General features: G+C 44.3%; 1 protein-coding gene across 1 annotated transcript in view; it reads left to right on the top strand.

The window, feature by feature from the left end:
• The window catches only part of dennd4b (DENN/MADD domain containing 4B), a 43,079-nt gene that overhangs the window by 18,315 nt on the left and 10,780 nt on the right, over window positions 1-13,984 (top strand). Inside the window, exons 2-9 of the mRNA XM_030749457.1 lie at window positions 5,138-5,491; window positions 7,532-7,787; window positions 7,934-8,003; window positions 8,810-8,979; window positions 11,197-11,438; window positions 11,652-11,718; window positions 12,972-13,030; window positions 13,145-13,289. Coding sequence (XP_030605317.1) covers window positions 5,157-5,491; window positions 7,532-7,787; window positions 7,934-8,003; window positions 8,810-8,979; window positions 11,197-11,438; window positions 11,652-11,718; window positions 12,972-13,030; window positions 13,145-13,289 — 1,344 coding nt within the window. The 5' untranslated portion in view covers window positions 5,138-5,156. The remainder of the gene's footprint in view (window positions 1-5,137; window positions 5,492-7,531; window positions 7,788-7,933; window positions 8,004-8,809; window positions 8,980-11,196; window positions 11,439-11,651; window positions 11,719-12,971; window positions 13,031-13,144; window positions 13,290-13,984) is intronic.

Genomic DNA, 13,984 nt, shown 5'->3' on the forward strand with positions numbered 1-13,984 from the left:
AAAGTTCCCTTTGTTCACTGCTTCATTCTGTGTGACAGCCTGTTTAACTGCGGCTCAGTTAAGTCTTGGACAGAGCACAGCACCAACATTTTGGATCTCAGCTGCTGTTGGTGGTCCTCGTACGCCGAGTCCACCTGCTGCAGCTTCTGCTTGGATCAGATCTTGGTTTTAGACTGCTTTAGGTTTGATTTTTGGATGGTTTGCTGCTGGTCGTGGACTCTGTTTGGACTATTGGGTTTGGGTTTCAGCTGTGATGGTAGTCCATACATGTACGTGTTACTGCTTCAGAGACGTGGATGGGTTGGCTTTCTTACCTTCACAGGCTCGTAATTTGACTTTAAACACTTCGGTTTTGAAGTGTTGTTTCAGAGCTGGTTTCGGAGCATGGACTGGTCATAGACTGGTTTAGGTTTAAAGAATATGACTTTTTTTCAGCCAGGTGGCATCACAGCATCAACAGTGTTTGAGGGTTTTCCCTTCTTAGAAAACATTTCAGTTATTTTGTAACTGTAAACTTCACCGGGGGAAGTTGGGTCATAGCTTGACAGGATAAAGTACTTTAGTGTTTAACAGAACAACTGAAACTGATTGACTCAGTTTCTCTGTTTCTTATTCAAGGTGCTGAACAGCAACCTGTCAGTGGAGAACCTGAACTCTGTCCTGGTTTTGGTCTCATTGTCCGTCAAAGTCAAATAGAATAAAAATCAAAGTTTGGTTCTGGTTTTGGACTGCACTGGTGCTAGTTCTGGTGCTGGTTCTGGGTTTGGTTTTGGACTGGTCTGATGCCGGTTTTAGAGTCTCTTGGAAAACCTGCGATGCTTCTGGAGGTTCAGTCTTTTTCCTCTTCGTGATGTTGGGATGAGGCCTCTGGAGGTTGAGGCTCCTGGTGGGTGAAGGCTGTCCTCATGGTGTGGATATTGTGTGTAGATGTATGATGGAAACTATGGATGGATAAAAACATGAGACATATTTGAGTCATACTGAGGAAGTAAAAAGTGTCTTTTTTTGTGTTGTTGGGTGCGACTCGGTGATGATGTGCAGTGTTTGTTGAAGAGATAACGGTACGTTTTATCACCTCGGGGAGCCGCTCGCCCTGCGATGGCATCGACGAACAGGAAGCAGGCTGCCGCTCCTCTTCCTGTTTGCCATCTGACCTTTGACCCACTGGTCGCTGCACTTCCTCCTCTCTGTTTTTTTTTTAATATCTCGCTCTCACTTTCACCCTCTGACAGCGATGAGTGCACCGCCGGCCTGCAGGACCAAACATCTCCGGTTTACAGAACAGGAAGGAAAGCAGCTGTTTTGGACACATGTGCTGACATCAGCTGTAAAGTCAGCGTTTAAATTTAGTGTGAGCTGAAGAAGTGAGCGCATCGTCAGTAAACCACAAAGACACTGAAATGCTCGTGCTCGCAGCGTAATTAGTGATTTTAATGAGAGAGAGAGAGATGGAGGCTTCATCTGTGCCGGGTGGAGCTGCGACTGAAATACGCTCATTTTGAAGGTTGGGAGGACATTGTAGTGCAGACAGTCAGTCGGGTTATTCTGGTCAGTGACATCAGAAATAAACTAATGATCAATATTAATATTACTTGATTGAGAATCTTCTGATTTGTCCAGGAAGGAAAATGTTTTTGTCTCGTACTTAATTTTATCTCTAAATTTATAGACAGACCTTTACCTGCGGATGGCTCTGTGGAGTGTACCTGATGATGATGATGATGATGATGATGATCTCGTCATCACATGGTGGAACTTGGAGTAAAGCTGTTCAGCTCTATGATAGAATCTGGCTGTAATATTTGTTTGCCTACCAAACCGGGCACACAGCCCCATCTTAGGCCCCTGATGAAGATTATCTACATTAGATAGTATATCATCATCATCATCATCATCATGATCATCATGATCATCATGTTGCCTAGCAACCACCTACCAATGGGCTAGGACAAACCATTTTTAACATTTATGCACCTCATAAACACATCGTGTGACATTTATTTTCACATCTCATTCATTTACACTAAACCTAGGTTTACCATATATAATGATGATGCCATCATGTTGCCCGGCAACCACCTAAGAAAAGACTAAAATCACAGACTAAACAACACTGTGGGGCAGGCACCAGTGACATGTACAGAACTCAATAAATAAATAGTCTTTTATTTATTTTTTGCTGTCATTTGTTCATTTTCTGTTTTTTATTTAGATTGATTTTTGCAGTCGATGGTTGAAGTCAGTCTGTCGCCGTCGGATTCGCCTGAGCGGTGAAACTGTTGGTTGCTGCTGTTTGTGTCAGATCAGAGTTTTTAGATCGGGATCTTTAGAGATTAGCTGATGAAAGCAGAAGGAACACCTAACGAGCGTCAGCCGCTCAGTGTTGGCCCGGCGTGCTGTCGTGTTCATGTTTGGGTGTGAGGATGAAAATGAGCAGGCAGCCGTGGGCAGTAATGCTGGTTAAGAGCCGAGGACTGAGATGATTCTCCATCTGAATCAGCTGCAGACGACCACGTCTGATTTTCAGGGTCATCACATTTGACCATGACCATTTTAGAACATGAGTCTGTTCTAATTAAAGTGCTTTGGATGTTTCACATGTTCCTTTTTGTAGAGAAACTCTGAGAGATGTTTCTGCTCCACATTCAGCTCCTCAGACGCCCTCTCAGAGGCTTCACGTTCAATCAGGGACGAGGACGGAGGCCGAGAGAGCGCCGAGGGCTTTTACAGTTACATAAGACTGCTTTTAAAACACACACACACACCCCTCCAGTTTAATCACACATTGATTTTATAACAGAGCACCACCATCAGTCCGCTCCGACCTCCCAGCATCCAAAACTCACTTTATCTTTTAATTTCTCTGCAGTATTACAGCAGATTATTTCCAGTGTCGGTGAGATTATTCTCAATAAAAGGAAGAGGGAACACAGATGGAGACCAAATTAATAGATTTAGCAAAAAGAAAGAAAACCAGAACTCACCATGAGTCAGAACATGAATTTCACAGTAAAACTGAAGCTATAAATAAAAAGTGGCACTTCAGCAGGACAGAGTTTTAAAAGTATTCACAACTTTTGCTTAAATATTTTTAAAAACTAACAGAATAAATTAGAATCTGACATTAATGGGTGCCTTTTTTACAGGAGACATATATATATATAAACATATTTTACATCATTATTTAAATTTATTAAAATCACTTTTTAAAGCAGCAGTAATGGCACTCAGTTAAAGGTTCAGTTCACCCAAAATCAGATGCATGTTTACCTGCAGGGCTGTGAGTCACTCCTGGAGGACCAATGAAATTACAGTGGGGGCGGAGCTGCACCCCTTGGTGGGTGTAGCTAATAAAAATGTAGATTATCATCAGATTATAGCTGATGGGATTCAGGAGTCTGGCAAATTAAAGGCTGTGTTTCATCTCCACATGGACTGTTTACCTGCATAACCTGCTCACATCTGATTGGTCAAGAGAAGTCAGACTACAAACTGCAACCAGAACACGGCTGGTACTGTGAATTTGGTCCTTCACCTGCACATTCTGTATATTCTAATATTATTATGGATACGGACTGCTGATCCATTACCAGTGTCAGTACTCTGTGTACCTCACTGTGAGGGAGGCTGGGACTCGCTCCTTAGAGACAGAAGTGAAATATGATGATGATCAAGTTAAAGACAGCACGTTGTTACAGTAATAATGCCAAAGAAACTTCCAGACTGTCACATCTTTAGCTTCTGCTGTACATAACGAGCACAGAGGGAGGAGCTGACGTTGTCTTCACAGTCGTGTCGACCCGATCCGACCACGGTCAGAAACATCAGAACACCAGAAAATGTGTTGGTGCAGCAGAAACGGTGGACTCCACACTGTGTGACGTCAGCTCATTCAGCACTGATCCAGGATCAGGACACCCCATCAAATCAGTGCATCGTTAGCTTCAGAGAAAAACTCTGACCAAACTTCCAGATCCAGGCAGATCTGTGCAAGTAATGGCAGGCCTTTATGTCAGCGAGACGCTAAAAAAAATCCACCATCGAGTTTTGATCAGTATGTTACTCAGGGTGTGCTCATCAAGGCTGAAGCTGGTAAATGCTGGTGTGCACTTTACTGTCAACAGGGCATTAAACCTGGCCTTGGTGCTGGATCCTCATGAGCTTTCTCTTTCCCTGCTTTGAATGTTTGATGGGTTCTTTGTCATTTAGCTTCAGACTCTGATGCATGTCAGGACAGGTCTGCAGAATCCAAACAGATACCAGTAATCCCAACACAAATCAGCCTCTGCTGCTCTCTCATTGGCTGATTCAGGGTCGTGAGTCATTGTGCTGGCTTTCAGCACACTGTGTGTGTGTGTGTGTGTGTGTGTGTGTGTGTGTGTGTGTGTGCGCACGTTAGACTCTTTTTGATTTCAGTGTCCTTCTCACTCCTCTAAACTTTATTGCTGCTAAAGATGTGGACATTATTATAAAGTACAGATTTATTGTCCACTATGATGCCATGTAACTACCTTAAAAAAGTAACTAGTTATATTTACAGGATTACTGCTATCAGAAAGTAATCTGTTACCCTGGAGTGTAACCGATTACTGTAGAGTTTAGAGTACATTTCAGTTGCTGTAAATAAAGGCGTCTTTGTCGTTAGATTACACATGCTGTGACATCATCCAGAGGTGTGGCTGACCTCTGCGAGCACCGACTTCACCTCATTTCATAGCATGCTGAGCTCGTTACCTTCCCTGAGAGTGACGACTTTAGCCAAACCAAATGTTAGTAGGTTTGTTGAGAGCTGCAGCTGCACCACCATCCTCCTCCTCCTCCTCCTCCTCCGCAGTGTTTTGGTGCTGCTGTTTAATTTACAGTCACGTCCTCAAAATGTGAAGCTGAGCTCTTCACATGGAGACTTTTGTTGTCAGGAAAATTGAAAATGACCATGAGCTCTCCCCCAGACTGTAAGAAGCTGCTCAGAAAGTCAGAGAAGGTTCCTGATGTCATACACATGAAAGTAGATATTTAGTAACTGGCGTTTGGTATAACTGACTTTCTTTTCTGTTAATGTACTTCTACAAGCTGCTTTGCAACCCACCTCCTGGTAACAGGTGTGTGAATGAACCGTCCTCTCTCTGTGTCTCTGCAGTGGAGGACAGACAGGAGGCATGACAGAGGAGAAATGTCCCCAGCTGGTGGACTACTTTGTAGTGGCGGGTCTGGACCCTGCGGGACCCTGGAGACCCCTGGACGAGGATGGGAAGACCTCCGCCTCCTGCTCGACTTCCTCCACTTCTTCCTCGACGGGCCGGGCGGTGGACCCCGTGACGGACCTGGTGGTGATCGCCCGGGGGCTCGGGGAGGAAGTTCCCGAGGGTTTCACCTGCATCGAGAAGACTCTGGGCGGACATTCGGCCGAGCTGAGCGCCGGCCTCATCAACAACCCGCACCTGTACCTGTGTTACCGCCGAGGACGAGACAAACCGCCCATCCTGGACCTGGGGTGAGACGCATACACGTTTCCAGCATGTTTTTTTTCTTAGCTGAATTTTTTGTGCTTCCGAGTGTTTTTCAGACTGAACCTGAATCATCAGACAAATGACAAATATGCATAGATTTAACAAAATAATTTTCTCAGTTAGAATTAGAGCACCATCTGCAAACTCCAGACTTGTTCTTTTCAGATCAGACTGTCCGCTGATATTTTAGTTTTTGTGGTACAGCTTGCCATATTTGCTCAATCCAGCATGAAGGTTGAATGAAAAAAGGCATTTTCTTCATTTTTGTGACTCAGAATTTCAGGTTAAAAAGTGTTCTACAGGTTTCATTTTGTGTTCTTGTGAAATCTACAATATGCCATTCAGAAACTGTCACCAGTGTCTTCTGCAGAGTCAAGTTTGTCGTTTATTACTGTGAGCTCAAATATGGGACTTTGCAGGTCTGCTAGCCAAAACTGAGACAGTTTCTGATGCGTCTCTCCCAGATTACAGATGCTGATTCATTTTAATGGTGAGAGAGGCCATTGTTCAAAATAATATGTCTTAAAGGTTTTCATATATGGAGCTAAAATTTCACAGCAGTCATTGTACATGCTCAAAACTGGACCGTAACATGTTTATGCGCGTCAGAGACGGTCGAGCAGAAAACATTCTGACCCCGTCGTAAAGGTTGGCTTTATGCTGAGAATAATCTGCTGCCCGCTGGCAGGAAGCTTCAGGGATATAACGTGAGATTATTTCCATGTTTATAAGCGTCCTCTGAGACGACTTCTCATTCAGGGAGGTGTTCCCCCTCCCGCGGCCTTTCTTCTTCTTTTGGGGGTATCTGCTCTGAGTACCTGCAGGACTGTTCTAATGAGTGATAAACAGCTGGACTGCAGCTGTTAATTATTCAGCTGCTTTCATTTAAACAAACTGAATCATGTCTGAGGCTCTGATGCAGAACTCAGCTGCAGGGTTTTTGGCTCATGTGATGCATATTAAAGCTGGGGCTTATATAATCCAGAGGATTATGTAATGCAGTGGGCAGACAGTCGTGCTCTGGCCTCTCATCTCGTCACACAGGCTCCTCTCCATTGTTCATCTCATTAATTACTCTGGTTTACACTCACTGTTAGGGAATAATGATCTTAATCCTTTTACCCTTCAGATTACATCTTTAATCTTTGATTTTATGGATAGTTAGCAGGTAGAGGTACAGGTAACAGCTGAGACAGCTCACTGAAGATGGAGACTTAACTGTTCGAGGAGCTAAAGCAGCAGTCATGTCAGGGCGCTTTATTTTGAAAGGACCCTCCAACCTTAGAGGGAAAACCCAACAACCAGATGAAACCCTATGAGCAGCACATAGAGACAGTGGGGAGGAAGAACCCCCTTTTAACAGGAAGAGACCCCCATCAGCGCAAGGACCAAGGAGGGGCAGCTTTTTGAGGGGAAAGCAAATGAGCACAGATGAGAGAGGTGGTTAACAACATGCAGGTGTTTTCAGTAACAGCTGAAGTTAAGTCAAGTTAAGACAGCTGAAAGATCACTGAGACGGCTAAAGTGTGTCAGGCTTCTGGATCAACCGCTGAGCTCGATAAAAGTAACAAATCCTGCATCAAACTCAGTCACAAAGTGCTTTACACACACACACACACACACACACACAGTAAAATGAGTCACATCAGTCATACAGGCAGGAATAAGAAAACAAAAAAGAGATGACTTAAAATAATAAACTCCAGGGATAAAACAGTGTGTCTAAACATAAAATAAAATGAAGAATTAAACGCGCTGCGACTCTCGTTAAAACAGCCTGAAACTGTAAACGGCCGCTTTCAGATCCAAATAAAGTCTTTAAGGGAGAGGCGTTCAGTTTCTGCTCATTAATTTCTGACTAAAGATCATTGCAGTGGTCATGTGATGGAAGCTGAGTGAAGCATGAATGGTGGTTTGGGTGTTGCTAACAGACTGTGTCTGTCCGAGTGATTGGCTTCGTCAGGTTTCACATTAACTGCTAAAGGATGAGGGGAGTTCGGGATAACAGGGAATTCTCCGTGCAGGGTTCTCTACGAGGGGAAGGAGCAGCTGAAGCAGGGCTGGTACGTCATTGAAACCACGCCTTACAGCCGCTCGGCCAGCCTGAGCGCGGGCGGCGCCCCCACGGCTCACCGGGTCTTCCTGACGTACCGCCGGGCTCTGGACTCTCAGGGCCTCCACACGCTGGGCGTCACCGACATCGCCCTGCTGCTGCCCAGCAAGGGAGAGGTCGCCCCGCACACCTTCTGCAGAATCGACAAGAACCTCAATACAGGCATGGTGAGTACAGGGACGTTTGATGTTTTGGCTTCACACTCTTCTCCAGCCAACCCTGCAAATGATGGATTCACAGTTTGTTTTATCAAATCACAGACGGGTTAGTTATAGCTTTTTGTGTTGCTGTGTTCATGTTTGTGTGTCTGCAGTGGGGTCCTGGTCTGTACATGTGCTACAAGAGAGCCGTGGCCAAAGCCAACGCCCTGGTGTTCGAAGCCAGTGAGTATCTGTGCGAAACTTTGCACGAATCATTTGAAATGTTTTTCAGTCAGACTAAAAGGAAATGAGCCGCCTGGAATGTTGTGTGCAGAGTGTGTGAGTGTGTGAGTGCTGCACACGATAACACAAACCAGAAATCCAGAGGAGCGGAGCGTTGTCTCCAGCAGGTCTCAGTCTTTCCTTCCAGCTGATTCTGGAGGGATGAAGAACCATCTGCAGGAGGGTGAGGGTTATAACAGCTGCTGACTGATCAGGTCATGCACAGACTCAGGGAGGTTTTCCCATTCTATGCAGCACAGGAGCAGCACCAACCCAGGTGTTTAGCTCTGCATGTGATTTTCAGTATATCGAGCTTCCATGAGAAGTTCCTAAGAGGACCCAGTATGCAGGGAGACCGAGGTGGGTGGTAAAATCACTGCATGAGGCAGATTAGCCAGCAGCAGTGAGGACTCAGGAACGAGGGAAGTAAACAGGAAGAGGGAGGAATGTACAAAAAAGGGAAAAATGGAGAGACAAAAACTGAGAACTGGATTGAAATCCAAGCAGAAGAGAAAAACTCAGAATAAAAGGATCAGGACCTGTGGATAGTAGAGCGACCACGCCGGGCTCTGTGTGTGTGTTAGCAGAAAGAAGTATGTGAGGTGAGGATGATGAGAAAGCTCTGTAAATCTGACTGTTTTATGTTAGACTCTAGTTTTAATTATTGGTCTTTTCTTGGCTGCACTCAGTCTCAAACAGTCTGGAGTTTGAGTGAGGTGTCCATGTTCTTCCTATAGAGTAATCAGAGTAACCGCTGTGCCCTGCAGATCTGATCAGTCGCTACCCAGAGGAGGACCTGGACTCGTTTCCTCTGCCCGAGTCGGTCCCGGTCTTCTGTCTGCCGATGGGCGTCACCGTGGAGAGCTGGCCTTTGAACACCAAGTATCAGCTGCCCGTCTTCTCCACCTTCGTCCTCACCTCCGCCTCGGGGGACAAGGTGGGTGAGACAGTCTTTAGATGTGTCACGAAAAGCCTAAACCACAGATAATCTGATTTCTGTTATTCACTCGGTAAATTTCTGATGAATTCAATCTAAATACAGCACAATCCAGAGCTTAATGAGTAAAAACTAGGGGTGGGACTTTAACGCGTTAATTTCGATTAATTAATTACGGGGAAAATAATGAATTAAAAATTTTAACGCATTTTAATCGCACTTTGCACCGTGGAACGTTTCTCAGTGCACGAGTTCCCGGCATACAGATTATATCGACGCACAATGTCCAAATTCAGGGGCAGCATCGTTCGAAGGACCCGGCCCACTTCCTTCGCAGCTCACGAAGACCGCAAAGACCGGAAGTGAGCGGCTAGCCTTCATATCAGCTGCCCTCACCTCTGCGTAGCTCATGTCGCCTAGCAACCGTGAGTGCGAAGCACAGCTGTGTAAAAGCAGCTGTTAAACGGAGAACGAACTTTTTCTCCTTTTTGTGGTTTAATTTTAAGTCTTTTATTGAAAATAAGCTGTTAAAACAAGCATAACACATTTCAACATCAAGGAATACAGCTGAGCGAATGATTAATTTCCAACTATAACAAGTGAGACATTAATGTTGAATAAAACTATCCAGTTATGATGCTTAACTTTAATTTCAGGTGTTTGCCTAGTAGACTGGTGGGAAAATAAACAAAGTTTTGAAGTTTAAGCTTTTGTATATTGATTCATTCATCAACCAAACTTAAATTAATATTTATCATGTTAAATATTGAAATGTGATTAAAATGCGATTAATTTCGATTAATTAATTACAAAGCTTGTAATTAATTCGATTAATTTTTTTAATCGAGTCCCACCCCTAGTAAAAACCTAACAAATGAATAAACTTATTAAAGTAATAATGTGTTAGAGAGGAGCACAGTATAGTAAAAATAACACAATGGACACACGGAGGCACTGACATCCTTTCTAATGCAGGAGTGCTTTTACTTGATTTTATTGGGACGTCCTGTATCACTGCAATAATGATCCTGGACAGACTCAGTACTGAGCCGTCCCTCATTTCTATAATTTTTGCTTCTTTGATTTCCTTGTAATTTTTTATCTCTTCTTAAGCAGCAGTTCTCCAGCTTTCTGAAGGTCTTTCAGAAGTTTTTAGGACATTGGCTGCTTTTTCACTCATTTTCAGCTCAGTTTTCATTATCTTAAGGCTCTTTTTGACAGGCTGCAAGTAACATTTCTTTAGTTGAATCTATGAAAAATGCCAAAGATAACACAGTCTGACAGCATAAAATAGGATTTTTGCATCGACAACATGATTCCCAAAAAGCTGTTAACTGAAAACCTGGCGTATCAGCACAATGTACAGTGTGTGCTTACAAATCTGAGGAAAGTCGACATGTGGAGAAGGGCCTGAAAATGATCTACAGCAGATGAACAGCATCTAAAATCATGTCCTTAAGAATTCTGAGAGATGAATCTGGACCTTCAGCTGATCCAGCTGCTGTTCACTGAAGCCTCATCAGAGATGGTCTCAGTGGCTGTCAGGAAGCCGTCCTTATAGAAGGGAAACAGGGAGGAAAGGCTGAGGTTTGCCACATTACACAAGAACTGGACTGAACGGCAGTGGCAGCAGGTCTGATGGAGCGATGAATCCACATTTGAAGGTTTTGGTTCAAATCATTGAGTATGTACGGAGGCTGTCAGGAGAGGTGAGTGTCAGCAGCTTCATTTTTCAGCATGACAATGATCCCAGACACACTGCCAGAGCAGTCAAAGCATACCTGGATAGAAAAGCACACAGGTGAACACTATCAGTCGTGGATTGGCCTCCCCAGAGCCCGGACCTCAGCATCACTGAAGCAGTGTGGGATCATCCTGACAGAGAGCAGAACAAAAGGCAGAAACATTCAAAGAAGAGTTTGAATGTCCTCCAGGAAGCCTGCAGAACTGTTCCTGAAGACTGCTTAAAGAAATGACAGAAAGCTGCCTCGGAGACTTCAGACTGAGCTGAAGAATAAAACCAAATATATAAACTCTGTGTTTGCCTTGTATACTGTATTAACATGCATGTTTGCACACGTAAATCTCTTCATGTCTCATTTTCCCGCAAAATATGAAGAAATGAAGGGTGGCTCAACATTTTTGCACAGTATTGTAGGAGCGAAAACCTCCTTCGTTTCCCCACAGATGAGTAAATCCTTTGCTTCCTTCCTGCAGGTTTACGGCGCTGCCATCCAGTTCTACGAGTCGTTCTCCAAAGAGCTGCTGTCGGAGCGGCAGAGCATCCGGCTCGGTCTGCTCAGCGTGGTCGACCGGCGGCCGATCACCAACCGCAGCCTGCAGGTGAAGAAGAGCATCTGCGTCCTCTCCCACTGGCCCTTCTTCACCGTCTTCCAGAAGTTCCTCACCTTCGTCTACAGATACTCCATCTCCGGCCCCCACGTGCTGCCGATCGAGAAGTGCGTGAACAGTATTCTTCTCAATGTTCAGCTTCCTTTCAGTCAAGTTCTGCAGAGGTCTCAAAACTGACTCCTGCTCTGAACTATAAAAGTCTGCATGAATATTTGAGAGCAGTTTAGGCCTGATTAAAAACACTATCATGTTTTGAACTGTGCACAGAAGATTAATGATACGAATCGATGGTGATGTTCCTGTTTTTTCTCCTCGTGCAGACACATCTCCAGCTTCATGCACAACGTCCCGTTTCCTTCCCCTCAGCGTCCTCGAATCCTTGTTCAGGTAAAAACCAATTCTCAAACCGGCCAGGTTCTGAAACACTGCAATAACATTGCACACCGATAAAATAAACATACTGCAAATTTGTATGACCTGGGGTGGGAAGTGCTTGATAATCCCCCAGTTTTAAGATTTCTTTAGTATCAGGGACAGTTGGCAGTGCATCCGGTCATACACGGCCAAAAGGAAGTGTTAATATTCTTACTGATATTCTGCAAACTTCAGTTTCCTAAATGTAAACAGCAGGTAGTGAATACAGGCATCTGTGGATTTTCATTGCTGCTTCTTCTGCTCCCAGCATCAACAGGGAGCTACACTAGGGAACGATAGCGTACTAGAGCAACTTGACAGAGCAGGACCGTCTGTGGACAACTCTGCATTTGTTTGTTCACAAAAAGTCAACTAAATGTTTTATTTGACTGCTTCCTGTTAAAAAGGAGTTCTTCCTCTCCTCAGTCACCAGGCGCTGCTCAGTCTGATCTCTGATGTTTGGTCTTTACTGTGCAGCTTGTTTTGCTGTCACAATATAAATAAAATTTGAATAAAATGTAAGTGAACTGAATTTATCACCGGGACATTTCATAGATCACATCCAGACCTGGGTCACGCCTTTATTTATTTATTTATTTGGTTATGGTTTGAGGGTTTCTCTTTGGAATATCTTGAGAAGAAAAAACATGCCGATAAAAGAAAACATCAGTCCTAGTTGTGACTTGATTCTTTCCTCCCTCCTAACAGGATGTAGGAGGCGATCTGTTTGAAGAATAAACCGGGTAACGGTGCCCACTCAGTCTCCTCCTACTCACTCTCATCCTGGAATACTGATTTTTAATAAGAAAGAGAACTGGGTGATGATCAGTGAGGGCTTCACGTGTGATTTTACTTGATTCACATTAATCAATCACAACTTTTTATTCCTGGACTTGCCTAGAGCAGCTTTGCATGATTCACAGGTCAGAATAATCCTTCTTTTTCTGATCCTTGGCCTCAGTGCAGCTTCTCCATCTGAAACAAGCGGTTTTAGCTCCTCCCACTTTAAGGCAACCGTTTTCTGGCCATTTGATATTCAAAAATATATATTTCAGCAAATGAAAGCTGCACTTTAAAAACAGATTAATGGTATTTTTTATTATAATCCTGGCAATTTTTCCTTTGGGGGGAATGTCAGAACATCCAGAGTTCATGAGAAGATGTGATGTGAGTGATGGAAGCAGGGGTGTGTGTTGTGTATTGATGTCATCTGTGTGTGTCTGCAGCTCTCTCCGTACGACAACCTGCTGCTCTGCCAGCCCGTCTCCTCGCCACTCCCGCTCAGGTCAGTGCCGCCACGCAGAATCATTCTGCTGCTCCAGTGACGCGACCTGGCTTTATCCAGCAGTCTCAAACTCACGCCCGTGTTTGACCTCTGACCTCTGTGTGTTTATGACAGCGGTGCGAGCTTCCTGAAGCTGCTGCAGAACCTCGGTCCAGAGAACGCCTGCACGCTGCTGCTTGCCGTCCTCACCGAGCACAAGCTGCTGCTGCACTCGCTCCGACCCGACGTCCTCACCTCCGTCAGCGAGGCCCTCGTCTCTGTAAGTGAGGCACACATCCACGCCCTCACTCAGCGATGAGTCAGTTAATGAAAAACATCTGGATTCTTTTGGCCTGAGGTTACTGTAAATTATGTTATTTATATGCTTGTGGGTTTCATATATAAACAGTCAAATCTGAGAAAATTTCCCAACTTCCCTCACAATCAGCCAACTGTTTTTCTACAATAACATTATTTATTGAAGGCAAGCAAACTTTAACCTTCACACCAGGAATATTTTCTGAGTTTCAGGCCCTCTGGGTACACATGGGGGGGTGGCTCCCAGTTTTGCTCTTTTTAATGATTTTTTTTTCTTCCAGCATTTTGAGCCCCAGCAGATATACACAGGAGTTTTTGAGGCCAAAAAACACATTTAAACGCTGTTAAACTTGGTGTTACACCCACTGCAAAACAAAAGACTAAAGACAGCTGTGAGCTTCAGTGTGACGATCTATCACAGTCTGAGCAAACAGTTTAATGTCTGTGACGTACAGGAACACAAACAAGCACCTGCATGTTTGATCATTTACTGGAGGAAACCTCAAATGCATTCTGGGTAAAATATCATCATGTGGGATAGGTGGCTGCTCAGCGCACGAAAGGTGTACTTTATCCTATTGACACAAAAGTAGTCATAAGGGACAGTATTTTTTTGAAAAGGAAGCATCTTTTATTTTGGTAGTCTAGCACACTTCC

This window comes from Archocentrus centrarchus, chromosome 16, assembly GCF_007364275.1.
Source record: "Archocentrus centrarchus isolate MPI-CPG fArcCen1 chromosome 16, fArcCen1, whole genome shotgun sequence".
Classification (NCBI taxonomy): domain Eukaryota; kingdom Metazoa; phylum Chordata; class Actinopteri; order Cichliformes; family Cichlidae; genus Archocentrus; species Archocentrus centrarchus.